Source organism: Miniopterus schreibersii (genome assembly GCF_964146895.1).
Source record: "Miniopterus schreibersii genome assembly, chromosome: 16".
Lineage (NCBI taxonomy): Eukaryota > Metazoa > Chordata > Mammalia > Chiroptera > Miniopteridae > Miniopterus > Miniopterus schreibersii.
This window is the reverse complement of record NC_138116.1, coordinates 7,974,207-7,999,037: the sequence shown is the minus strand read 5'-3', so window position 1 is coordinate 7,999,037 and position 24,831 is coordinate 7,974,207. Positions and strand designations below refer to the sequence as shown.

Here is a 24,831-nt window from a genome sequence, read left to right as displayed (position 1 = left end):
TTTAAAATTTAAAACGCACATACTCTTGCTCTAGTGATTCCGCGTTTATGAATTTATCTTAGGGCTATGCGTATACATGTGCACAAAGCAATGTGTGTGCAAGAATATTCCTGGTAGGTGGCTCGTCATAGTGGATAACCGGTGACAAGATCTATCTCTGTCACTAGGGTGCTGGTTAAATAAAGTATGATATACCCATACAATGGGCACACTGTGCAGCTGTTTGAAAAACACGACAAGTCCGTATCTACAGATACGAGATGATCGCCAAGACATATTTATAGTAAAATAAACAGTAAAATAATCTAGAACAGTGGCCATAACATGCTGATATTGGTGTGAGTAGACCAACACAGAATAAAAAGCATGGAACAGCCCTAGAAAGATACCCAAAGGAGCGGCACAGTGCTTGACTTTGGAGAAAAGAACCACGGTGGTCAGAGATGAGAAGGTGACTTACCTTTTACGGTGAACATTTTGTCCTGTAGGAATAATTTTTGACATGCACGTGTAACTTGTAATAACTGCATGACCATCTTTTAACATTTCCAGGCTCGACAGGGGGCTGGAGATGGAGCCCGCCCAGGGGCTGACTCTGCAGGAGCTGGCTGGGGTTTCCGGGGATCAATAGATGTTACTTGGGTGACACGGTGACTCTACTGAATCGTGGGGAAAGCATCTCTGTGTTATCTACACAGAGATGAGCTCCCGGAGCAGGTTTGCTCTGTGACTGTGCTGCCCCTGGGGACTAGGGCTGCCAGGTAAGCAGCTCCGGGAAGGTTCATGTGACATGCGTGAATTATATAGCTACTTTTGTGTGTGTAGATTTTCATACAGGAAATCCTCCTTTTCCCCCAACTGTGGAAATAGATTTTCTGTCTTATCCACTGATAAGATATTTTAAATCAGCCAAAACAAAATAAAGCAAAAATCTGACATATTCAAAAAAGCAAGAAGGTAAAAGACCCATATTCTTCCACCTACAGATAACTACCACTAACCTTTGCAGTGGGGTATGGGATGTGGCTCTTTCTTTTTGCCTTTTGTTCTTCTGGGTTTTCTAGTAAGAGGCACCAGGTCACCGAATCTCATTGAAATCTATTAGGTTGTATGGTTTTGCGTAGAATTTCCAGTACTTTGGTGTAAGACATCTGGGTCACTGACGTTAACGTTAAGAAGTGTGTTAGTGACAGCTAGCCGTCATCCAGCCCTCGCTATAAGCCAGGCTCTTGGTAAGTACTCCGTATGAATTCCAATTTAATCCTGACAATGGCATTTGAAGTAGGTTTCACTTCCATCTCCACTTCAGAGATGAAAACTTGACCAGAGAATGTGACTTGCCCAAGATACCTCAGCTAACAAGAGGCAGAGGCAGGACTCAAACTCAAGTGTGTCGGGATTTTTAAAAAGGGGACATCTACAATACTTTCAACAATAAAGATAAATTAAAACAAAACAAAAAGAACTCCCCGCCCCCCCCCGCCCCCCGTCCTTTATTAACCAGGACACCACACTCTTTTCCCACTGGGAGCTTGTTGGTGGCTAGTGGTTGGAATTCCAACCCACAAAGAGAGAACATTGAAAGCAGTTTTTGAAAATTCTAAACTATTGCTAAATGTTTAATGTTATGGTCAAAGTCTCTGCTTGTGAAGTAAATAAGAAAGTTTTTGAACATGTGATGCAATATGATTTCAGGAATATACAACCTTGGACTCTGAGTCTAGGTCTCTGTAGTTTAACTGACAAAGTAAAGCAGGAGAGGGTAGGAAGCCATTAAGAGTTTTAAGTACAAGGTCCTATGTTTCTTGTAAAACAATAATCATGCATTCTTCAACCTAAGTGTCTACGTGTCTATGTATTCCTGTTCATGGTTAATAAAATAGACCACGGGCAGCATGAAATCCAAGAGTTGGCTAACCTTTAGTGGAAAGTATAACACTCAACAATACAAAACAGCCATTAGATTTGCCAACATTTTTTGGATTTTTTTATTTTTCCTTAATGATTTTTCCATTTGCTCTGCCAAATTAAACTTCGATGGTAAGTTTAAATGTGTCTTTAAAAATGTCATTTATTGTCACTTATCAGCCAGCTCCTTGGTTACTATCATAAGTTAGTTATTGGAATGGGAGCTGAACTACAGGGAGGGGAGGATGGACCGGGCTACGGGTCAATCACCGGGTGCTAAAAGTTGCAGGAAACAATAAATCACAGGCTGGGGGGTGAACAACTCCATCACATCTGAAGGCTCATGCATCTAGAAACCAGAATATCATCTTGGCGGTGTGAAGGCCTAAACCCAGAAAACGGGAGACGGTCGTAAGTTCAGGCCGTGTGTGAAGCAGTCGCGTCAGTGTTGTGGTGACCCATCCACCGTGAAACAAAACAAAGGATGGCGAGGGAGAGGCCTGGACCCAAGGCCCGGCCACCTGGGAACCACCGGGATTCTACCGGCGGCAACAAGGAACTGTGCTGTGCCTCGAACATGAAGGCTATGGAGACGGAAGCCATCAACCAAAGATTTCACAGCAGACCCACAGAAGGGGAAGGTGAATGATTAAAGGACGTAGGCCTCGGAGTTCTGCTTTCAGATCCTGAAACTTTATCTTCTATTTGCAGAGATAAAAGTACACAAGAATGGTTAATAGTTAAGCGGTTTTCGCATGCGCCTCTCTCCCCTTGGGAGAGGAGAGACACTTAGGTGCGCTGGTGAGAATCATCCACAATGATTTCTCCAGCTCTCATCTTGTTCTCGAGCTTTCTCTGCCATTTGGCTTTTGCGGGACGGAGTAAGTACTCTTTGCTTTTGCAAAAATAATTGATGTACCCAAGCCCCTGGTGTATGCGGGGGTCACTAATGACCACTTGCATTCTCTGTAGGGTGGATGCTGGAGAGGCTGGATTGATGCTTATTTTTTAATGTTGCCACATTTAAAGGTCCTCCAGAAGATCCTTAGACAATTTAAGCCTCAGTGTGCTGGCCTGTACAATGGGGATAACAGTGGTACCCTTCAAAGGGTTGCTGAGGAGATTTGATGAGATATGGCCCAGGACTTGGTAGGGTTGCTTTGGGGCGGTATTAATGAGTTTTGATTTCTGTGCCAGCTGAACTTAAAGATGCACCTATAGATTTCTTAACCAACTGCCTTGTGCTCTATTGCAGCCTGTCCCAGGCCAGATGATTTACCATTTGCCATGGTTACTCCCTTAAAATCATCCTATGAGCCGGGGGAGCAGATAGTGTACGTCTGCAAGCCGGGCTATGTGTCCCGGGGAGACATGAGGAGGTTCACCTGCCCCCTCAGTGGAGTCTGGCCCGTCAACACGCTGAAATGCACACGTAAGTCAGCGCCCTCCTCAGCAACCCAGACATTTTCGGGGCATAACCTACCTTATGCTCAGGGAGCAGAAGGCCAGCAGGGTGGGGGGGGGGCGCTGTGAAGAAACAAGGGGGTCTGGGGGCTTCTCCATGGGAGGTGAGACCAAGGGCAGCAGGTGCTATTTAGAGAAGGGGACGGGAGCTTAGCCTGGGCTGGGGAGAGATGTGGAAAAGAGACCTGGTCTGATAAAGGGAGAGGGAGACGCTGCAGAAGAGAAAAAGAAGCGCAGATACTCGGAAAAGGAAACAGAGGCCAGGGAGACACCTGAAAAAAGAAAGCGTGAGGACTCATCGCATCTCTGGACTTTGCCTCAAAATGAAAGCAGATTTAATAGTTGCTGAAATGACAAGACTTTCATCTAACTCATGTATATATTACATATTATGTTTATAGGAAAGTATAAATATATTCTAGATGATACAAAATTAATAATACACATAACAAATTATATACATTTATTTATATCTCGTTATTGCTTTATGGTAGACGGCTGCTTATATTCGTCCTAGAAATAGGGTTCAGTGATATCAGTCGGGCATTATTTTTACAGTCAAATATTGAGCAACCAACCAGATAGAATTTCTGGCAATTTTACCTGCAAGTTAAGCACTAAAAATAACCATATGGGCCTATCTAGCCTCTGGTTATTTTGGTCATATGGACATGACCTTTGTGAACATTATACATGTTCATAAGAGTGATTTTCATATTCTCTTTGATGAAAAAAGACCAGACATAATTTTTCATGAAAAACCACTATAACATCATTAGGGAAATTTTTTCTGTAAATCGACCATAACCCTGGGACACTAACAATTTCACTTTTTTGTTACTTTCCATGTGTATATTTCTGCGTTTCTGCAGAGAGCATGCACCATTCTGTGTTTTCCTATATTTGTCAGCGTGCCAGAAACATTGACTATGTCTCTATGGTCTTTCTAATCAGTATTTTATTGGCTGCACTGTATACAGTTCAACTGTTGATTTACCATCGTTAATTAAAACAATACCCTGATCGTGAATTTTCAATTTTTGTTACAAGAGGTAACTGCGTAATGAGCACGTTAATGCATGTATCGCTCGACTTATTTTAGGTACTTTCTTAGAATAGTTACCAGTAGAGTTATTGGATCAAAGGATTAGAAATGAGTTCATTTTAATAGGAAATTCTATAGATGGATACTTACCTTTTTATCTTTAAATCACAGCCAGAGTGTGTCCTTTTGCTGGAATCTTGGAGAACGGAGCTGTGCGCTATGTATCTTTTACGTATCCCAACACAATCACTTTTTCCTGTAACAGCGGGTAAGGACTTCCCGGGTAGCTGAGTGGCTAATGCGTGAAGCACATTTCTATGCCCTTAAGCTAAGCATCGAGGCTGCTCCATGCTTCATTCCTAGCCTTGGGCTTGCTCAATCCAGATCATTGAGTACAAATGCGTAATGGTGTTGGTAATGGTGTTGAGGGTGGGTACAGGGCAGAGCACGTGACAATCCCTGAAATGTATCTAATTTTTCTGCTCCTGATTAGTTACCTATCTGAGGAGGTGCATTGAAATTATTGAAACTGGATATTACCTTGTCCTTTTTGGGCCAGATCTTAGCTTCAGGATTAAAATATTTTAGGAATTGGATTTGGGCTTTAGTGATGAGGTGAACTTGATTGACTGGCCTGGTGGTCTCTGGAAGAAAATTCTGTGGAGAGGATTGGACATATGATGATGTGGGACATGGTCCTCTTGGACCTCAATGCAGCACAGCATTCCCAGGTGGAAAGCACTGTGGCTGGTAATATAGCTCCTCTTGACAAGAGCATGCTGGCTGTAATACAGGTGGGCAAAACTTTACTGAGGATCCTTGTTTGGGCTGGAGATTAAGAAATACTGTGTGTGAAAGAGAAATGCAGGCCTTTCATCCGAAACACAAATTAACGGTGGGTCTGAAGACAAACGACATTGAAAAACTTGGCCTCAAGGACAGAAAGTTAACATATTCAATGAAAATAGACTGCACTGGTTTTTTGTTCGCTTTGAAATTATTTTTTATTTTCCAATGACAGTTGGCGTGCAATATTATAATATTTCAGGTGTACAGCATAGTCATTAGACATTTATATAACCTAAGAAGTGATCACCCTGATATTAGACTGCACTGTTTTTATACATTTGTGTCACTAGACTCTCAGAAAATAGTAGAAATTACTCAGTTTAATTCATTTTGTGATCCTGAAAAAGAAATGGATTTTTGCTTCACATAAGCATCAGTTCATTTATCCAGCTGGTCAGAAATGAGGGATTTGGGCATTTGGCTGCTATACCCGCCAGCTATGGAAACCTCCCTCTCTCCAGCAGTTCACCTGCAGTACTAGGCTGGGAGTCTTGAGCCTTAGATGTGTGTTAACTCTTCAGGAAAACCCCATTATGGGAACAAAGTCAATAGTGTTACTCTAAGGCAAGGCACAAGGGAGAAGACATTGAGATGTGATGCTCTCGATGGACTAAATTTTCCATTGCAGGTTTTATCTGAATGGAACTAAATCTGCTCAATGCACCGAGGAGGGAAAATGGAGTCCCGATCTTCCTGTCTGTGCCCGTGAGTCTGTGGGTCCCAGTTATGGGGAAGGTGACCAGTTGGTTTGCCTGGGACTATAAGTCTCAAGCCCCGGGAGCCCTTCAGTCTCAGCCCTGGGAGAGGCTCGGCCGCCCTTACGGGGAGCACGCGTTCCAATCCGTGGCTCTTCGGTAGGGCCTGAGCTTCTGCATTTCCAACAGGCCTCCAGGCGATGCTCATGCTGCCGGTCCATGGGTCACATGCTGAGACTCTAGATAATTCAAGTTCAGTCCCATTTTGGTCCGTGCTAACTTCCGTTACGTTAATATAACTTTCCCTGGACTTGCTAAAGCTTCACATTGGCAGGCCAGGGTGATAGCCTGTGCCATTTCTCTGCGTGAGCTCCCTGCACAAGCTCACCCCAAAGCAGGAGGTATTCAACAGGAGCAGCACCCCTGAACTAGCCATGCAACGGATGTCCCAAGTCACTTCGCACTGAGTTGCTCTCATCTCCAGATTACGGGCGTGGGGGTGGGGGGATGGTGCCTCAGCAACGTTGTCCACCTATTCTGACTTCCAGAAGCATCTTCCGAGGGAGTGCTGGGGTCAAAGACTTATGGAAACCTAAGCACTAGGCTATTGTAACAGGAAAATTAGTGGCGGCAACACTTATATTTACTTCCATTTTTTGGACTGGGTCAGACATCTGCTTTTCAGATCAAATTTTCTCATATGGCTTCTACGATTGACCATGTTGACCCTGGCACCAGACCACATTTTGCATTTTCTCTCGTTTATCTTTGGATTTTTTTCCTTTCTGGAAAGAGTATACCTAAAAGACTCAACGATTTGCATGAAAATGATTGTTCTTCCCTTTTGCAGCTGTCACCTGCCCTCCACCGCCCACACCTAAGTTTGCGGTGCTTCATGCTTATGAGCCACTGGCTGGAAACAGCTCCCTCTATGGGAAGCAGGCGGTCTTTAAATGCCTGCCGCCCTATGTCATGTTTGGAAACGACACCGTTACCTGCACGGCACATGGGAACTGGACCGAATTACCCGAATGCAGGGGTAAGTGCAATGATGAGAGAAAATGACTAGGATGATGAAATTCCCGTTTTTTGAGAACTCTTGAACATCCTGCGATCATTGAGTGTTTCAGATAACCTTGTCTGGCGTTGGTGCTCATGTGAGCGTAGCTGCCTTCCAAATGACCTTGTTCAACAAACGCTGGTTGGCCTCTGCCGTGTACCAGGCAGGGTGCTAGGTGTTTGGGTACCAGATGAACGAGACCTGGTTTCCGGCCTCAGGGGAATTATATATAATGCACTGAGCTGCCTGGAGCTGCCTGGGAAAGCCTTCCAGAGGAGGGGCTTGGAGGATGGGTGGGCGAGGGGGGAAGGCGTGCCACAGAGCCCCCGGGACGTGGAAAGCCTGGAAGGCGTGAAGGAACAGGGTGTGTGCACAGACGGCTGGATACTGTGGTGAGGCTGCTGAAGAGAAGCCCGGGTTCGACTGGGGTGTCCCAGGAGAGGAAGGTAAAAAACTGGGTTGCAGTCAGATGATCAGCTCTTGCCTAAATTGAAAAATCACAAAAATATTAAATTTTAAAGAATTATGCAATTCTTCCTCCTTGAATTTGACCTAGCATCACTACCTTTAAATTTGTCAGTTGGATAACAAGTAGACAAATTGTAGAATTTCTCATGCACACAAGGAGTTATGCCAAGGACTGTTCGCTTCTCCTGTAGTAGGTATTTTAGATGTCTATTGAATGATCAAAACAGAAATGCTTTTTGCCCTGGCCAGTGTGGTTCAGTTGGTTGGATGTTGTCCTGTGTACCAAAAAGTTGCCAGTATTAGATCTCATCAAGACTCACACATTCTGTTTAGTAGTCATGTCTCTTTAGTCTCTGCTGTTGGTCACCTTAAGGGGGCCTGAGAGCAGCACCATGCTTTTCCTTCATATTTTGTGCCAGCGTCTTGTATAGTCTGAAGACAATCATGAGAATTAGAGTCAACATTTCAAAGCCAAATGATGGTGTGCTCAGAGGGAGTCTCTGTGTTTTAATTTCACGGTTTATTGATTAAAAGAGACAGACTCTTTTCCTTCTTTCAAACTCACCACCGTAGCCTGCGTAGAGATGAATTCACAATAAACAATACCTTACGATTCTGTGAAAGCCCAAAGAACTTGGCAACTCATTTATATACTTTTCAAGTGGTTTTGTTTCTTTTTTTACTCCCCAGGTTCCCATGAGTATAAGATAAGGGGGGCAGAATTAGGCACCGAGGTACCTAGAAATTGCATCCCACAGGCGTGGGAACACCCAGTGACCAGCGGCATCAGGGGGTTAGACTGTAACTACGTGTCCGTGACTCCTGGACGGCATCCCTATTCATGCTGACATGTCTTATTGATAAACTTTTTAGAAGTGAAATGCCCATTCCCAGTAAGACCAGACAATGGGTTTGTGAACTACCCCGCAAAAACAGCACTCCATTACAAGGATAAGGCCACCTACGGTTGCCACGACACGTACGTCCTGGATGGCCCAGAAGAAGTAGAATGTAACCAATTTGGAAACTGGTCTGCGCAGCCAAGTTGCAAAGGTATGAAAATGGGCGAGGTCTTCAAACGCCTCTGAACTTACGTACAGTCTCGGACTCTTGTCTCGAGCAATGCATTTCAGGTGTGCTCACCTCCAGGTTCAAATGACAGTGTGGTGAAGGCCTGCAGGGGGTGGTGCCGGGTGGAGGGGATCACTCGGGGAAGGAAAGGGGACATCTGTGATGCTTCCAACAGAGATAAATTGAAACATGAAAAAGAGAAAGACTAACAGAACTCCCAAGTCTTAACTACAAACATTGTCTCTTTCAGCATCTTGTACAATATCTGTGAAAAAAGCCACTGTGATATTCGAAGGAGAGAGAGTGAAGATCCAGGAGAAATTTAAGAATGGAATGCTGCATGGTCAGAAAGTTTCTTTCTTCTGCAAAAATAAAGAAAAGAAATGTAGCTACACAGAGGATGCTCAGTGCCTAGACGGCACCTTTGAAATCCCCACGTGCTTCAAGGGTGAGTCGAACACTGGAACTTTCTGTTGGGACTTCCATCTGCCCCTCACCGTGACCACTACTTTTATTGCATAATGACCGTAAGAAGCCATGTCACTGGGCTTTTAAAAACAAATGGGGGCCAAGGAGGAGTGAGATGAGACAGGGAGTTCCACCCAGCTTCTTTACTCGCATAAACATTTTCTTTCCAATTCTTTTCCTTAATACTCAGGGTTGTGGTTTTATTTGATGAATATTGAGGTGAATTATGCCATCTTGTTTGATTCCAAATTAAGCTTGAATAGTTAATAATAATAATGATAATAATAATAATAATAATAAAATAATAATATATGGAATATTTGCCACCTCTTGGTCCCAAATTATAAAGAACTCATCCAAATTACAAAGTAATTCATGGCAATAGTGATTGGTTTATGGACCTTCTAACATTTTTTTCCTTCCTTCCTTTAGCAATTCCTAAAGTTTTTGAACAGGACCCCCTAGAGCATAGTATTCATCAGAGCAAAATATTTTAAAAAGATAATTATGTCTGTGTGAGATAAAACGTTCATAATAACCAGCATTTAGAGCTGCCAACTGTGTAAGGTTTCAGGTTTAGGGTTTAAACATCTTTGTTGTACGAAGGAAGGACCAGCAGAGGCTGAAGCCGTGGTTGGCTGTTGGTCTAGAAATGGTCCGAGGATGTTGACAGCCCTGTAGGAGCAGGCTGGAGGGAGCAGAGTTGGGGGCAGACCTACAGAAGACAGGAGGGGCCAGCTAGAGAGACAGAGGGAATGATACTAGTAGGTAACACCCACCTCATCGGTTTGATGATCATAAAAATATGCATGCTACTGAGTGCTGCAGTGCTCAACCAATGACAGTTCTTATAGTTACAAAGGGTTAGAAGTGCACAGAATAAACTGTGTTTTTAAAAACATTTTTATTGATTTTAGAGAGAGAGGAAGGGAGAGGGAGAGAGAGAGAAACATCAGTCAGCTGCCTCCTGCGTGCCCCCTCCTGGGGATCAAGCACACAACCTGGGCGTGTGCCCTGACCAGGAATCGAACCTGCGACCTCTGGTTGCATGGGATAATACCCAACCAACTAAGCCACAAGGGCCAGGGCAAATTGTTATTCTTCAAAATAGAGCAGAGCCCTGGCGAGATGTTAAATACCAAGGCTGACAAAGCACCATAGGCCTAGTACGAATCAGTAAAACAATATTAGAAGGGGGTGATTAAAAAACCAACAAGCAAACAGAGCTTTGTCGACATATCCTTCAGGCCATTCTCCCTCCCAGTCTTGAGAGAGATGCCGAGCGGTTAGTGCATTTGTGAATAGATAAAGGGCTGATTCCTTTTTTTTTTTTTTTTAAATTTTAATCTTGATTCTCAGAGTTATATAGAACCTTTTATTTCCTCTCCTGGAAATGTGTGCAGTATCATTTCCTGGGTGCTTTCTCGTATCACGTAAACCTCGCTCTAAATGGTTTTGTTCATATAATTCAAGTTATTTTGCACATTTGTAAAATGTACTTAATTTGTCTTAGCCATTTAACAAATTTAAGGAATGATTGTTTCTCATAGAATGTTTATCTCTTTCTGCCCAAACAGAACACAGCTCTTTGGCCTTCTGGAAAACTGATGCATGGGACATGAAGCCATGCTAAACTGGTTTTCAGATTCAAAATTCAATGTCACGTCCATGTTTGTCCAAGAAACCTAATGGAAGTAGGAAAATTAAAGTGACTGAATTTATGGCCTTAGCCATTGCTTCGTTACTTCTTATGGGCTTCGTTTTAGTCGTGTTACCTGGTTCAGAACCCCAATATTTGGAGCATCATTTCATGGCTATCACATGGAAAGTGTAACAATTATGTGGGTAACCCGGTTCCCCTTTCCCTAAATCTATTCTCAAATGCTTTCACCTAAAACAATTACAATTCAGTATTTCTCAGAGAATGATCCACAGGCCCCCACATTGGTATACCCTGGTACTTATTACAAAATAAAAAATGCTGTGTCCCAGAATTTGTGGGGAAGCTCCCAAAACCTGCATTGATGACACAGTCCCCGTATGACTCTTGTGTACTCCAGTTTGAGAAGCATGGCCATGGAGGGACAAGCATGGACTCCCAGGTCAGGAGAGCTGGATTTGACCCCTTGGAGTATGGTTTACAAAATGCCTGAAAAAAATCTTTCCTTAGCCACTAAAATTCCGTGCTCCATCATGAGGGTGCTCCTTTGTTCATGTTCGGTTCCCTCACCCCTTTCTCCTTCTGTGGCACATGGTGGCAAAGCCTACCCCAGGCGCTAGCTGCCTCCCTCTGCTGTGCCAGAGCAGCTGAATGTTGCTGGGAAAAAGGGAAAACTCACAATCAGGCTAATAGGCACCACTTTCAGTTCATCAACACAAACATTGCATAAGCCCTCGGCTCTGCCCAGAAATCCCACCGTATTTCTTTAGGTTGCTCACTCTCCTGCACCCCAAGGTGGCTTTTCTCTTCTCAGCCCTCCTCAAGCCACCTTCTGTCTCCTCACTCTCAGCTCCTTCGGGTAAATTCTAAGGAGCATGATTGCTGGGTCATACGGTAAGAGTAGGTTTGTTTGTTTATTGAGATATAATTGACATACGGCAGTGCATTAGTTTCGGGGGTACAACGTAATGATTTGACATATGCATATATTGTGAAATGGTCGCCACAATAAGTTTAGTTAACATCTATCATCTCCTATAGTTACACTTCTTTTTTCTTGTGATGAGAACTTTTAAGATCTACTCTCTTGCCCCCTCTCCCCCGCCAGCCTATTCCACAAAGAAGCTCCTGGAATACGGCAAGTCTGTTGAAGATAGCTTTTTGTACCATTTTTGTTCAATGGAAGGCATTTCAGGCTGCTGGATAGACTTGGGTCCCTGAAAAAATAATCAGAGTAGACCTTGGAGCTTAGGCCACAGTACTGATTCCTCTAATTTAACAAGATTTTCACAGGAAGAAAAATCTGCTATTTTTGCCATCTGAAGAGGCAATTTGGGTTAGAGGAGCCAACCCATCAGTAGAAACTACCTATTTGCAGCCTCTCTACTTAGTGATTATGTGGCCCATTTAGTCCCATAATAAAACCTCATTTCCAAATCTTTTTTTCTTAAATGCTCAGATCACCAGGTTGCCCGTTATCAAAGTTCACCCATACCCTCCCTAGCCACAGCCTGTGGTGATCTCCGGGCTGGCTGATAGTCTAAGAAGCATTACCTTCCCCACCCCCTCTCGCCCCCACCCCTTGAAATCCACTGAAGGAGGAATGAAACTATAACCACAAGTTGCTGGTTATCATCTGATATTTTAGCTTGGCTGAATTTCATCTTCCCATCTATGTGATGTTACTTAACTAGCGACTGCAGGCCCAGTGAGCCTCTCCTCTTGGATTATGGCAGGATGGGCTTCTGAATGCAAAGGTGCCTGTGTTTTATTTAACTTGTCTCTCAAGCTGTAACATATTTCTGCAAGAAGTTTATAGCACAGAAAAGGAATTCTCTCCTTTGTAAAGAAATTATTGACCAATCTCCTGATATATGGGGTCTCATTTCTGAGCCTCCAAATTCAATAATAAGTATTCGTTAGTGAAATTTCCCAACTACTGGCGTGAAGATTATTCCCCACCCTAATCCCTAAATAAAAGATTAAAAGGCTAGAAAGAAAGAAAGGAAAGGAAACAGGTTGGTGTGTGTGCCTATGTGGGGGAGTATGTCTCTGTGTATGAGAGTGTGTGTGGTTGGTGTGGATGTTTATCCCTTGTGTGTGTATGTTTTTTAGTGCTTTTTGTACATGTGAGGGTATATGTGCATGCATGTGTGTGAATGTGTGGTGGATGTATGTACATGAGTGTGTGTGTGTGTGTGTGTGTGTGTGTGTATGCGTGGCATAACTAGTTCTTTGTGTGCTAGTGCTGCCTCCTAGTGGAATCTATTACTTTTGAAAGTGCTCACAAAACAGTTGGGATCGAAAAGACTTGATATTGCTTGAAGTTGCCTTGTGTCAAGCACAGGGTAAAATTTCCTGTGTATCTCACCTTCGTTAATTCTACTTTCCCTATCATGCCACAGGAAAGTCATGAAACCAAAGCTCAGGAAAAATTATGCAAATGTATTTACCTGGGTCACAAAGCTAATCAGCGACAGAACCAGATGTGCAACCTGAAGGTCGGGCTAGGTCTTTTCTACCATTCTTAGACTGCTAGTTAGGCTATGAATTTTCCCCGTGGCTTCCTGGAAATCACTGGCCTCTAAAGTTGGAAACTTACAGCCTGGGGAGGAGTGCTGCAATAGGTTGGTGGAGAGATTTTGTGTAGGTGAGGCTATGAAGCTCCCTAGCAGCTGGTTGCCAGTTGGTGTGGACATTGGGGCAGTAGCAAATTGCTGAAGGGAGGGAGGGCGAATAGCCAGTGTGTCTCTGTTAGCAGCCTTGAGCATGGATTGCGCGGGAAGGCAGGATGGAGGAGCCGCCGAGGTAAAGGCCGAAGGGTGGCCGTGACTTTGTTCGGCATAGGAAGGAATCAGAACCAGTGTGCTCAAGGCTGTGACTTGTTTTTTAGTAGTGAGGAAAAGAATATATGCCTTGTAATCCTCAGTTTCTACTTTCTTTGTAATACATCTATTTGCGGTATAGGTCATACTTTTGTCCCCTGTAAATAGGAAGTTCGGGATCATTTTCTACCCAATTTAAGGGATTTACTGGCTGCAGGATTATTCTGATATTTATCTCTAATGTGTTTACATAATGATAATCACCATTCTTGGTATTTATAAATTGCTTTCCATTTAGACTGCTATGAGTCATTCATGTATTTCCTTCTAATTATACAGAGCATCTTAATAATGCAAAAATGGTGAAGCACTGACTGAAATCTGATTATTTAGAATATCAGGCTATGCATTAGTACTGCATATAGAACCATTGCTAGTTTTGAAATAATAAATAAAATTATGGAAGCTATGTATATCATGTCAAATTCCAGAAAAGTGGACAAAGGAATAAAGAGAAACTTTGCAGAAGAATGAAAGAAAAAGACCAATGAGATATTAAATATTTCTACTTTTCCAATAGTGGAACATGAAAATTCAAGTGATACTTTTTATATACATATAATCAGCACCGATTACAAAAATTGTTAATGTGAGACAGCCACCCTTAGGGACTGTTGAGTGAAACTGCAAATTTGCAAAACACTTCTGGAAAGCAACTTGACAGCACTGACCAAAAGCCTTAGTTGTTTTTTACCTCCATAGAAATACCCATTATGGAGACAGCCGAAACTTCAACCAAGATGTATATTAAAAGATACTTATTCCTGTATTATATATAAAAGCCCCAAATTGCTAATATCCAATCATAGGAGAGTAATTAAGCAAATGATGTTGTATTCTAATGATGGAATAAGTAGACACTAAAATGATTTATATATTACTTTCATTATTTTATATATATTATATATTTTTTATATATGACTATATGTAATTTGAGAAAAAATATATAATTATTAATAGTTGTTATTTTTAAATTGTAGGATTACACATAATTTTTACTTTCCTCTTTAAAACTTTCAGTGGTCTTCAATTTCCCTATAAAAGAGTTAAAACTTGTATAATCTGAAAAAAATGCAATTCAAAAAATCTGTCTAGGAGGGAAAATTTCATTTCTTTTTATGTTAAGTCTTGATTATTTTTGCTAGTAAGTGGAAATAATTGCCTGATAACTCACCACAGTGACCCAAAGTCAGTAACATTCTTTCTTGTGTCTTGTACTTACCTTTTATGTCTCTTAGTTACAATCCTTCAAATTACTGGATAAAGTCACACTGAAGTTGTTGAAACCTCAACTCCACAATGTTTCAGAAGAGAAAAATACAGTGATTTTCATAATTTTGTGTCTAAGTCAGTGTTTTCCAAAATAGTGCAATTATGTTTTTTTAAAATTGATTTTAGGGAGAGGGAGAGGGAGAAACATCCATGAGAGAGAGAAACATTGATCGGCTGCCTCCCACACACCTCCTACTGGGGATCCAGCCAACAACCGGGGCATGTGGCCCCAGCAGGAATGGAACCAGTGGCCTCCTGGTGCATGGGACAATGCTCACACCTGCTGGGCTGTGGTTTTATATGTATTTATTGTTATGCTCACCTGAGGACATCATTTTTTCCATTGCTTTTCAGAGAGAGTGGAAGAGAGAGAGAGAGAGAAACACAGCGATGTGAAAGAGAAACATTGATTGGTTGCCTGCCACACCCACGATCTCTGACCTGGGGCTCCATCCTGCAGCCAAGGTACATGCCCTTGGCTGGAATTGAACCCAGGACCCTTCAGCACCCACGCAGATGCTCTAACCACTAAGCAAAACTGGCCAGGGCTGTGGGTATATAGCTGAACCTCTTCACTGGGTGGTCAAATTCCTGCAATTGCCTGTGTGGGTTTTGCATCCCTCTCAGTGCAAATAATCTGGATTACTGATCATTTGTTACCTAAAACATGTTCAAATATACTTTTGAGAAACTCAGCATTCTTAAAAGCATTTCATACCTTTTCTTTCCCTTAGCCTTCATGGGTTGTCACTGAAACAATGAACTGTTAGTTTTTACTCCCAGTGGGATGGGTTTGAAAAAGCACCTTGGAAAGAATATGACTTCCCCCTGGAAGTTTGAAAGTAACTCGTATAAAAGGAATGAATCTCCTCTTTTCTTTATGGAAAATTAAAAAAGACGCCTCCAGCTGTGCTCAGGGTAGACTCTGCACCACACTGTGTTGCATAGACCCTGAAGAAGGAATCCTGGTGTGAAATTAGATGAAAAACAGTGGTGAACCAAATTTCATTTAGGTGAGTGTTTTTACAATTTAAATGTTATTTCTGCCTGTATATTAAAAAAAACACAGCTCAGAGTTTCCCCAGAAATGTAACAGAAGACCAAAGAACACAGCACAGCGGTGCCCTGGGGAGGGGAGGCCCTGGGAGCAGCACTCGCTCCTTTCCCACACAGAGAGCTGGTAAACAGAAAGCTTTTATGTTTTATTTCAGCATCTTCAGAATTTGGGGTCCCTTGTTTTCAGGCCTCAGATAGTTCTGAATGCAATAATAATGATAAAAAGGAGAATGCTCGTTTCCCCCCTAAATCAACCCTGTTTTCCTCTGGCTGCGAGAAAGGCGCCAGGCAGTGAACTCGCAGCTTTTAGACTCAATTCGGCCCCTGCGCCCGTCCGCGCGCAGGCCACACCCTTCCGTGCCCCCCGCCCCCCCGGGAATGCCGTTCCCCGAGTCCCCTCCCTGCTCTTCCTCCGCACTCCCGGGGTGCCCACAAGCTGCACTCGCGAGGCTGCAGGGCAGCGGCCACCCGCCAGCCGCAGCCTAGGGCCCGCCTGGCAGCCGCGGGGCTGGAACGCCCGCCTGGAGCCCGGCCGTCGCCCTGGCAACGGAGCCGCGCGCCGCCCGAGCGCGAGGAGGGGGCGGGGCGGGGCGGGGCAACTCGAGCGCGGAAGTGCCCGCCCCCTGCCTGCTGGGCGGCGGCGACGGCGGCCGCCCGCAAGGATTTGAAACCGTTTGGCGGCGGCGGCGGCTCGGAAAGCTTGCACCGAGGGGCGCCAGGTTCTCGTTCTCCTCATTTTCCCTCCCCCTGCTCCCGGGTTCCCGGGTGGACTTCCGCCGGGGGGTGGGGGGCGGTCGCCCGGCCCGTGCGGGCTGGCGCGGGGAGGGGCTTCCCCCCGCAGGCCCGGGCGGGCTCTCGAGGCCTGAGGGGCGCGCGCGCTCGGGGGTCTGGGCCTGGGAACCTGAGGCTTCGCGTGCAGGGTGAGACCCGGCCCGGGCGGGAAAGTTCCGAGTCGAGTTTGACAAGCGGCCAGAGGTGACCGGGGCCGGGAGCCCGACCCGAGGGTTTGCGGCTCCGGAGAGGAAACCCGCGCGCCGGCCCAGCGGGGGGGCGGCCTCGGCAGCCTCACGGGCCTCGCGCGCCGCCTCCGCCCACGGGGGCCCGGGAAGCGGCTTCTGGGCGCGGCGCGCTGCCCTCGTCACTCTCCTCCCAGGACAGGGTCAGCGACCCGGGATTTAGGGCCGACCCGGGGTGCCGGTTCCTTGACGGGGACAGTCGTCCTCACAGCCCCTTGGCTGGCCCTGTCCCAGCGTCCAGGTGTGTCTGCGCTGGTGTATAGTGTTCAAGTCTTTCAAGAGAACAGCTTAAGTAACTACAAACAGTTCTTACTCTGATCACTGTCTTACTCGTCCTTAATATTTAAAGATGAGTAAAAATAAAATGGAAAAGGCAAGTGAAATGACAGGCGCCTTTTCCTTAGTAGTGGTGCAGCGGAGCCTGGGCACAGTGTTCAGGCCCAGCTGCCACTTTCCGAGGGACCCTCGGTGGGTGACTGCACCCCGCTGAGCCTCAGCTTCCTCGTCTGTGAAATGGCCACGAGCTGGTGCCGGGCTCCCAGGGCCGGGGCTGCGATAGGTCCAGGCAGAGGGGCCTCCATCCAAGCTTGGTAACCGCGCGCACCCCCATATGTGCAAGCCAGGGGAACGCACACCTGGAAGACGTTGTTGCACTGAAGTACGCATCTCAGGTTTTCTTTAATGAGCCGCCCTATATTTGAAATATGGTTTGATCGCACAATATTGATGACATGCCGCTTTCAGGAATATGTGTGTTGCGTTTGGCGAGGGGCATGATATACCGAGGTGTACTCTCTTCTAGCAGTTGTGGCTGCTTTCCCCCCAAAGCCTTTCAGGATTGGCGGCCTGCTCAAGCTTTGCTGACTCCAGTGGCCTCCAGGAACCTTGAGAAGGTCTTAGCCCACTTTGTAGCTGTCCCCATAGAATCAGGTTTTAAAAAAGACAATGCCAGTGAGTTAAATATAAGACATGATCTCAATATAGATTGTGGCAATGAGCAAGAGTCGCTCAACTTTTTTTCTTTTGGAGTAATTTATGTCACTAGTAGGCACGCTCTAAGCCCAAATCGAAGATATAGCTTTATTTTTTTTTTCAATTCTAATAATTTAAATCTGCAATTCTAATAAATAGCAATAAAGTGGTTTGATTCGCTGGAACTAAGTAGCTATAATTTATAAGATGTAATTTGTGTAGCAAGAATTCCTTGAAGGTTTGAAATTGTAAATTAATTTTTTTGTTTCTGGTTTTTGCATTTTATTGTTTTGTTGGAGAATAAAAAAGAGGAGAAGCAGAGTTTTAGCTTTTATCAAATATTATATTAACTCTTTCTTTTGTGGGTTTTTTTAAATGTCTACCCCAGTATCATATGTTGTTATGGCAATTCTCATTGCCTTTCTAATTTTCAAAATTTTTTATTATTGGTTGGAGATATTGCTGACTTATAGGTAAATGCCAAGTGGTCAGATAGAATGATCTGAGGCTAGGGATTTTAGACTTTTAATCTGAGCTTTTAATCTCATGACTTTGGGTGAGTCTTTCAACTTTGAATTTTAGTTTCCTCTAGCATTAAACACTACCATTGCCTGTCTGTGTCAGAGGATTTATTGAGTGATTATTAGGAATCTTTTTGCTTTAGCCCTAACTATGGGCACTCTCAGGCAAATGTTTGAGTGCACGGGCAGGATGTTTAAGCCTGGGAGTATACTTCTAGGTCATAGCTGTGCCTAGAATTCTGCGTTTATGAGTTTGCATTTGTTTATGCATCCATTTGAATAATTGTTTTTCAGCTTTATGATCTAACATCCAGCAGTGGCATCATAACCTTTTGTTACCAAGTACATAACTGTTGTAGTTATGGAGAAATGCAGTTAGTTATTGTAGGAATGCAAAACAAAACCAACCAACCAAACAACCCCAAGCCAGCTAACCAATCAGGAAAAAAAATTACCCTAGTGACTAAAAGTGTTGAGCATCTTTTCATGTGCTTACTTGTCAAGTATATGTCATTTTTGGTAAAGAGACTAATTTTTTTGCTGATTATTATTTTTTTATAATCCTCACCTGAGGATATTTTTTCTGTTGCTTTTCAGAGAGAGTAGAAGGGAGGGGGAGAGAGAGAGAAACATCGATGTGAGAGTGGGGGCCAGAGATCGGGCCTGCAACCGAGGTTCTTGCCCTTGGCTGGAATTGAACCTGGGATCCTTCAGTCTGAAGGCTGATTCTCTAACCACTGAGCCAGCCTGGGTAGGGCTTTGCTGATTTTTTTATTGGGTTGTTTGTTTTAATATGGTTTTGAGAGTTCTTTATATGTTCTTGATATAAGTCCTTTATGAGATATATAATTCACAAATCTTTTCTTTGAGTCTGTGGCTTCTCTTTTCAGCCCCTTAACAGAGTCCTTTGCAGAGCAAAAGTTTTTTATTTTGGTGAAATCCAAACTATCAATTTTTTCTTACATGGGTAGTGCTTTTCGTGTTGTATCTAAGAAAACTTTGTCTTTTCCAGAATCATGGAAATTGGTCCCTAATATTCTAAGATTTTTATAGTTTTATATTTTATACTTTGGTCTTGATTTATTTTGAGTTACTTTTTGTATACACTATGAGGGGTAGGTTGAGGTTTGTGTGATTTTTTTTTTTTTGCATATAGATGTTTTGTTATTACAACATAATTTGTTGTAAGAACTACAGTTTCTCCATGAGTTGCACCTTTGTTGAAAATCAGTCGTCCATATTTGTACTGGTCAATTTCTGGACCCCAGTCTATTCCATTGGTCTGTGCGTCTTATCCTTTCACCGATACCACATTGTCTTGACTACTACACATTTTAAAATTGGGTAATATGAATCTTCCAACTTGGTTTTCCTTTTTCGGAATTGATTTTGCAATTCTAGTTTCTTTAACTTTCTAAAATATAAATTTTACAATCAGCTTGTTACATATACAAAGAATACTGTTGGGATTTTGATCAAAATTGCATGAAATCTATAGATCATTTTGGGGAGAAGTGATATTTATAATGCTAATGAGTTTTCTTTGCTCTTTTTCATCAGATTTGTAGTTTTCGGCATACAGATTCTTAATATTTTAATTTTAAATCTTTTACAGACTGAATTATGGAAATGGAAAGTGATGAAGAACAGTGGGAGAAGCTGGATGCGGAATTTGACCACTTTGTGGTAGATATGAAGCCCTTTGTTTTAAAATTACCCCACAGGCCAGGTAAGATTATGTTTGAAAATTAGATTCTTAAGACTGTTTTTTTCTTTATCTTATTTCATCAAACCAATGAACCATCAAAATGGAAATAAAGCTGAATTCTTTTAATACCAATTTTCATCTTAAGCTGATGTAAGATTGTTTACTTTGAGCTGGTCAAGGGTAAAGAGAAACTTAGTGAGAATGTCCTACTAAACCATGGAAAGATTGTGATACCACTTCTTAGGTCATGAGCTGAAAGCACAGGGATCCCTAAAGTTCGCTGTAACTGTCTCTTTCCACGTCCCTTTCCTCCACCATCGGGAACGTTTCTTCTTTCAGGAGCCTGCTGTCCGTGTGTTCCCTGACCCGTTCACTTGTAAAAGTGGGAAAGAATCTCTCGGTCTTGTCTGCTTTGGGTTGCCTGAAGACAGTCAAGCGTGAATGATTTTTTGTTGCTATCTCATCTCCAGTTTTTGGCCTGTTATCTTTAATTATGGAATGAGATTCTTTGTTTCAAGTCAAAGACTTTTTAAATAACTTAAGGTATATGGAGCAATTGGAAAGAGTTTGGGGGGCTGGGAAGATTCCCTGAGTTATTCTGGGCATAAGATTGGCTGTAAAGATAAATCTCATTGGCAGCTTTTGAGTGGAGGGTTTGGAATAGAGCCAAGAAACCGGCTTTTACTCGGTCCAAGTTTCCCATTTCCCTGAGGTACCTGAGGGGACTCTATATTCAAAATGAGGAACCAAGTCAGTATTAGATATGGGTTCCAGGGAGCCGCACTGGGAGAGGGAGGGAGGGTAGTGGGTGTGTCCTGCATTCTGTGGTCCCCATCGTTCCAGCCTGCCACTTTTCCTAGTCCATGATGGCTTGGCATGGTCTCCCTCCAAGCTACTCCCTCTACTGCTGGCCTATCGGACCGCAACCTCTTCTCTCTCTTCCTCTGCGACTCTTCAAGATGATTTTTTCATATCTCACAGTTCATGATTTTTTCATTTAGTACTTAATGATATTTCCACACTGTCAGTCATCTTTTGATATACACTAGCTTTTTTTTTCTTTTTGTCTTAGATCTGCTGACTGGGAAAATTTTTTATTAAAATCTCCCATTATAAATGTATTTCAAATCAAGTTAGCATTATTTTTATGTTCTTTTTGAAAATGGATTTTAGGTATAAGAATTGGATTAATTGTAATCTTTAGTTCATGACTCATTGTCAGTATTGGTACATCCCTGGCCTTCTCTTATTTAGTTAATTCGTAATGAACACTTAGGAAATCGCAGCCAATCAAAAATCTGAACATTCATTATAACTTACGTTTTCTTATAGCTAAATTCTATGCTTGAAATTGGTTTTCCCTGTTATTTTTAGTAAAGGAATGAGTTCTTTTATATTAATCAAGTTGCACTGAATTCTAGCCGTTCCAAAATTATATAGGTTTCAGTTTGCTGCTCGGCATATAGAAACAATACATAGCTTGAAAAACTGATTACTTAAGTTTATCAGTTTCACTTTTGCATTTTCTTTTTGCACAAAGTATGCCCAATATTTCACGAGGTTGTTTTGTGATTATATAATTTTCAAAGCTAAAAATACAAAAGTTCTTTGGAGGCTAGCTCTCATACCTGTAGTGATAAATCCTGTATGAGCAAAGTAGAAAATCCAGCCCCAGCGATTTTTCTAGGTAAAACAATAAATGAATATGACCTTCAGAAACTAAGAGATTAAAGCAGGCTTATGATTTGTGTTAGAAATATAATCCTCAAATTGAGTTAGACTGAGAAAAGATTAGTGTCAAAATAGTTTTCATGAGACCTAAAAACAATTCTGTGTCATGGCAAGATAAGATAGTCAATAGGTCATTATCTGTGGATTAAACTGTGCTGTATTTTTCAGATAGTTTTTAAAAGGATAATTATTTTACAGAATTACATGTAAATAGCCTTCAATTATTTCTAGAGAGGTTAAAAGAAAACCCTAAATAAACCAACTACAAATCCCTGAATATTATCAGCTTTAAAAATAAAACATTTGAGATTTAATTTTAGATTAAGTTCCAAATGCTTCAATAACTAAGACTGCATTTTATCTCTCTTGGTTTATATAATGAGAATTATAGAAAGATTTTTCAACAAAACTACAATTATTTTAGAGATGCTTTTACAGCAAACTTTTCACCTCATCGCTTTATTTGACAGTAATCCTGAGATTTTATTTCTGAGAAAATATTTCTTTGTGTATGTCTTGCCTGATCACGAATTGACTGGTAAACTCTAGACCAGGGGTTGGCAAATTGTAGCCTCTGGGCCAGATACAGCTGGCTGCCTTTTTGGTAAAGTTTTATTAGAAAACAGCCATGCCCATTGGTTACATGTGGTATGTGGCTGGTTTCATGCTCCAGTGGCAGAGTGGAGCAGCTGTGCGAGGGTGGGGGGGGTGGGGGGGTTGTCACAGGCCTGCAGAGCCTACAGTGTTTACTTTGTGTCCCTTTACAGTGAGTTTACCGACTGCTGCTCTAGGCAAAAGCAGATTTAGATAGGTCTTTCATTTAATGTTTGTTTACTGAGAAATCCAGTCTCTAACAGTGCTTATGCATTTCTAGAGCGGCAGAGGTGCGCACTCTGGATTAGGAAGCTGTGTGAGCCTTCAGGAACAGGTTCAGGAACAATGGGCAGAAAGAATCGGAATCTGTATGCAAAACTGTTACTGCACATGCTTAAGCGAGGGGTGATTGAAGGCCCGTTTATACACCGACCCGAGCCAGGGACACTAAAGACTTTACCCTCATACATGGTAGGTGTCATCGACCAAAAGGTAGATTAGTTCAGTTTCTTTAAAACTGAATTTATCATCCCTTTTGGGAATGGTCATATTGGTATGTTACATGTCCACTAACAAAGGCTTTATGTCACAAATAACAATGAGAGGGCCTAGAGACCTGCCTGGGATTTCCAGCTCATTTATGGCATGGCCAGAACTAAATCCCAGGTCTTCAACTCTGTTGTTTTCATCTTATTAAAGGATTCCTAATTTTTATTTATTGTGGTTTCTCTGCCCACTGACTTTTTAGGGAGGCTGCAGAATAGTTAATGATCAGAGAAAGAAATAATTGAGCATATGATTTAAAAAGATCTTTCCATTTATGTTTACATAAAGCTAATATTCCTTTTGTAATACAAATAATTACTATCAGATTTATCTGTTATGCAATTTGGTCATTCATGAAATTTCTTATACAGCAGAGCACAACTAAAATTTATACTTACCCATTTTATGTATTTTAATATTTCATAATTCATTGTGCATTGAATGATACATTTTTATATATTTTTTTGTAGTTGAATTTGCATATTTGAAAGGTTGTTACCAAACTTGAAATTTGATGGAAATCTTAACTATTTCATTATAGTACATATTGAAAGAGTAATTTTTCTAATTTTTAAAAATCAGTCCATCTATTTTGATGAACCAAATCCAGCACGAACAAAAGGTTCAAGCCCAGAAGGATTACCGGACTGGGTAGTGGGTGAGCTGGGGACGAGTGAGCACAAGTTAAACGAATCATGGAAGCTTTCTTCTGGAGACAGTTACTCTTTGGTGCAGTTGCCAGCTGACGTCTGCAGGTATGCTATGAAAATGGGATTTAGAATGTGTTTCATCATTTAGCCTGTCTTTAGAGCTAGTTCACTCATTTCATTTTTCCTTGTGTTTTTTTTTTTTTTTTTTATGGTAAGTGGTTGATTTACTTTGTATTTTTATTAAAGTTGAGGCCTGTAATGGAACACTGGGGAGGTAAAATGACAGTTTTGCTTTTTCATTTACTGTATATTCAAAATTACGTTCTATTTTTAGCCATTTTTTGGATATCTGTGATATATATATTTTATTGCTTGGAAAGTTCCTGAGATCCTTTAAATAACACAATTCTCTTTCTTTTATGACAAGCATGAATTAAGAACATTATCAATGACTACAACGAACTGTAACATCTTGCATATCCATCTTAAAGTTTATGCTTGAATTTTTCTCCTTTCCCCCATCACACAATATTTGATTTAATAAAATAACGAATATAAACATAAAACTCATTAAACTGTGCTTTCTTACTAGAGTGCTAAGCTTAACTAGGACTTTTAGTGCAAACAAAAGTGAACTAAGTTTTTGAAATACACAAAAAGATTATTGTTGTAGTACAACTTTTGGCCTCTAGGAGTGATAGCCTTACATTGGACTTGTATGAGATTCTGAGCTCTGCCTTTGGCGTAGTTCCCTCAAATGTTAAAATATTGGACAGCGTCAATTGACATGTATCATGCTTCATCCTTACTCCTCACCATTCTCTTGGTAATTTTAATTTCAGATTTTATTTGGTTAACAATAGAATCTTTCTTTTCTACTACATGTTTTTTTTGGTTCATTACGTAATCAGATATAGAGATGTTACTAGTAATTTGAAATGTCTTCACAGTTGATGTAGTCTGATTATATGTTTTCAGATGTCAAGTATTATGGTGGGAAAGAGATCCAGTCCCTAGGAACGTTTTGATTGGAAAGGGGAAACATTAACATAGAGAGGCAAAAAAGGAAGGGGGGATATAATTAAGGACCCGGTCAGAAGAGTAAAAAGAAATGAATAGGTGAGTCTATAGGAGGTGGTGTAAAGTATTTATTTTTGCATTCACAGGAGATTTGAAAATAGAGAGGTGTAAT

At 42.1% G+C, this 24,831-nt stretch overlaps 2 protein-coding genes across 2 annotated transcripts in view; both read left to right on the top strand.

Annotated features, from left to right (window-relative positions):
- The first annotated feature begins 2,685 nt into the window (after nucleotides 1-2,685).
- Nucleotides 2,686-10,757, top strand: APOH (apolipoprotein H). Its single transcript, XM_081115743.1, has 8 exons — nucleotides 2,686-2,789; nucleotides 3,164-3,340; nucleotides 4,589-4,685; nucleotides 5,895-5,971; nucleotides 6,812-7,000; nucleotides 8,363-8,542; nucleotides 8,811-9,008; nucleotides 10,606-10,757. Exons 1-8 carry the CDS (start codon nucleotides 2,726-2,728, stop codon nucleotides 10,659-10,661), a joined length of 1,038 nt encoding a protein of 345 aa, XP_080971869.1. The 5' UTR covers nucleotides 2,686-2,725; the 3' UTR covers nucleotides 10,662-10,757.
- Nucleotides 10,758-16,503: 5,746 nt separating this feature from the next.
- Nucleotides 16,504-24,831, top strand: part of CEP112 (centrosomal protein 112) — a 217,300-nt gene continuing 208,972 nt past the window's right edge. The window contains exons 1-4 of the mRNA XM_081162815.1: nucleotides 16,504-16,620; nucleotides 20,026-20,139; nucleotides 22,724-22,914; nucleotides 23,572-23,744. Of these exons, the coding sequence (XP_081018941.1) occupies nucleotides 20,034-20,139; nucleotides 22,724-22,914; nucleotides 23,572-23,744 (470 nt within the window). The 5' untranslated portion in view covers nucleotides 16,504-16,620; nucleotides 20,026-20,033. The remainder of the gene's footprint in view (nucleotides 16,621-20,025; nucleotides 20,140-22,723; nucleotides 22,915-23,571; nucleotides 23,745-24,831) is intronic.

What these genes read in the sequence shown, in the direction of transcription:
- APOH (XM_081115743.1), top strand. Translation starts at nt 2,726, where the DNA reads ATGATTTCTCCAGCTCTCATCTTGTTCTCGAGCTTTCTCTGCCATTTG. An exon ending in CAACACGCTGAAATGCACAC is followed by an intron (nt 3,341 to 4,588) that starts GTAAGTCAGCGC and finishes TTTAAATCACAG; the next exon opens with CCAGAGTGTGTCCTTTTGCT. An exon ending in CGAATTACCCGAATGCAGGG is followed by an intron (nt 7,001 to 8,362) that starts GTAAGTGCAATG and finishes TAAACTTTTTAG; the next exon opens with AAGTGAAATGCCCATTCCCA.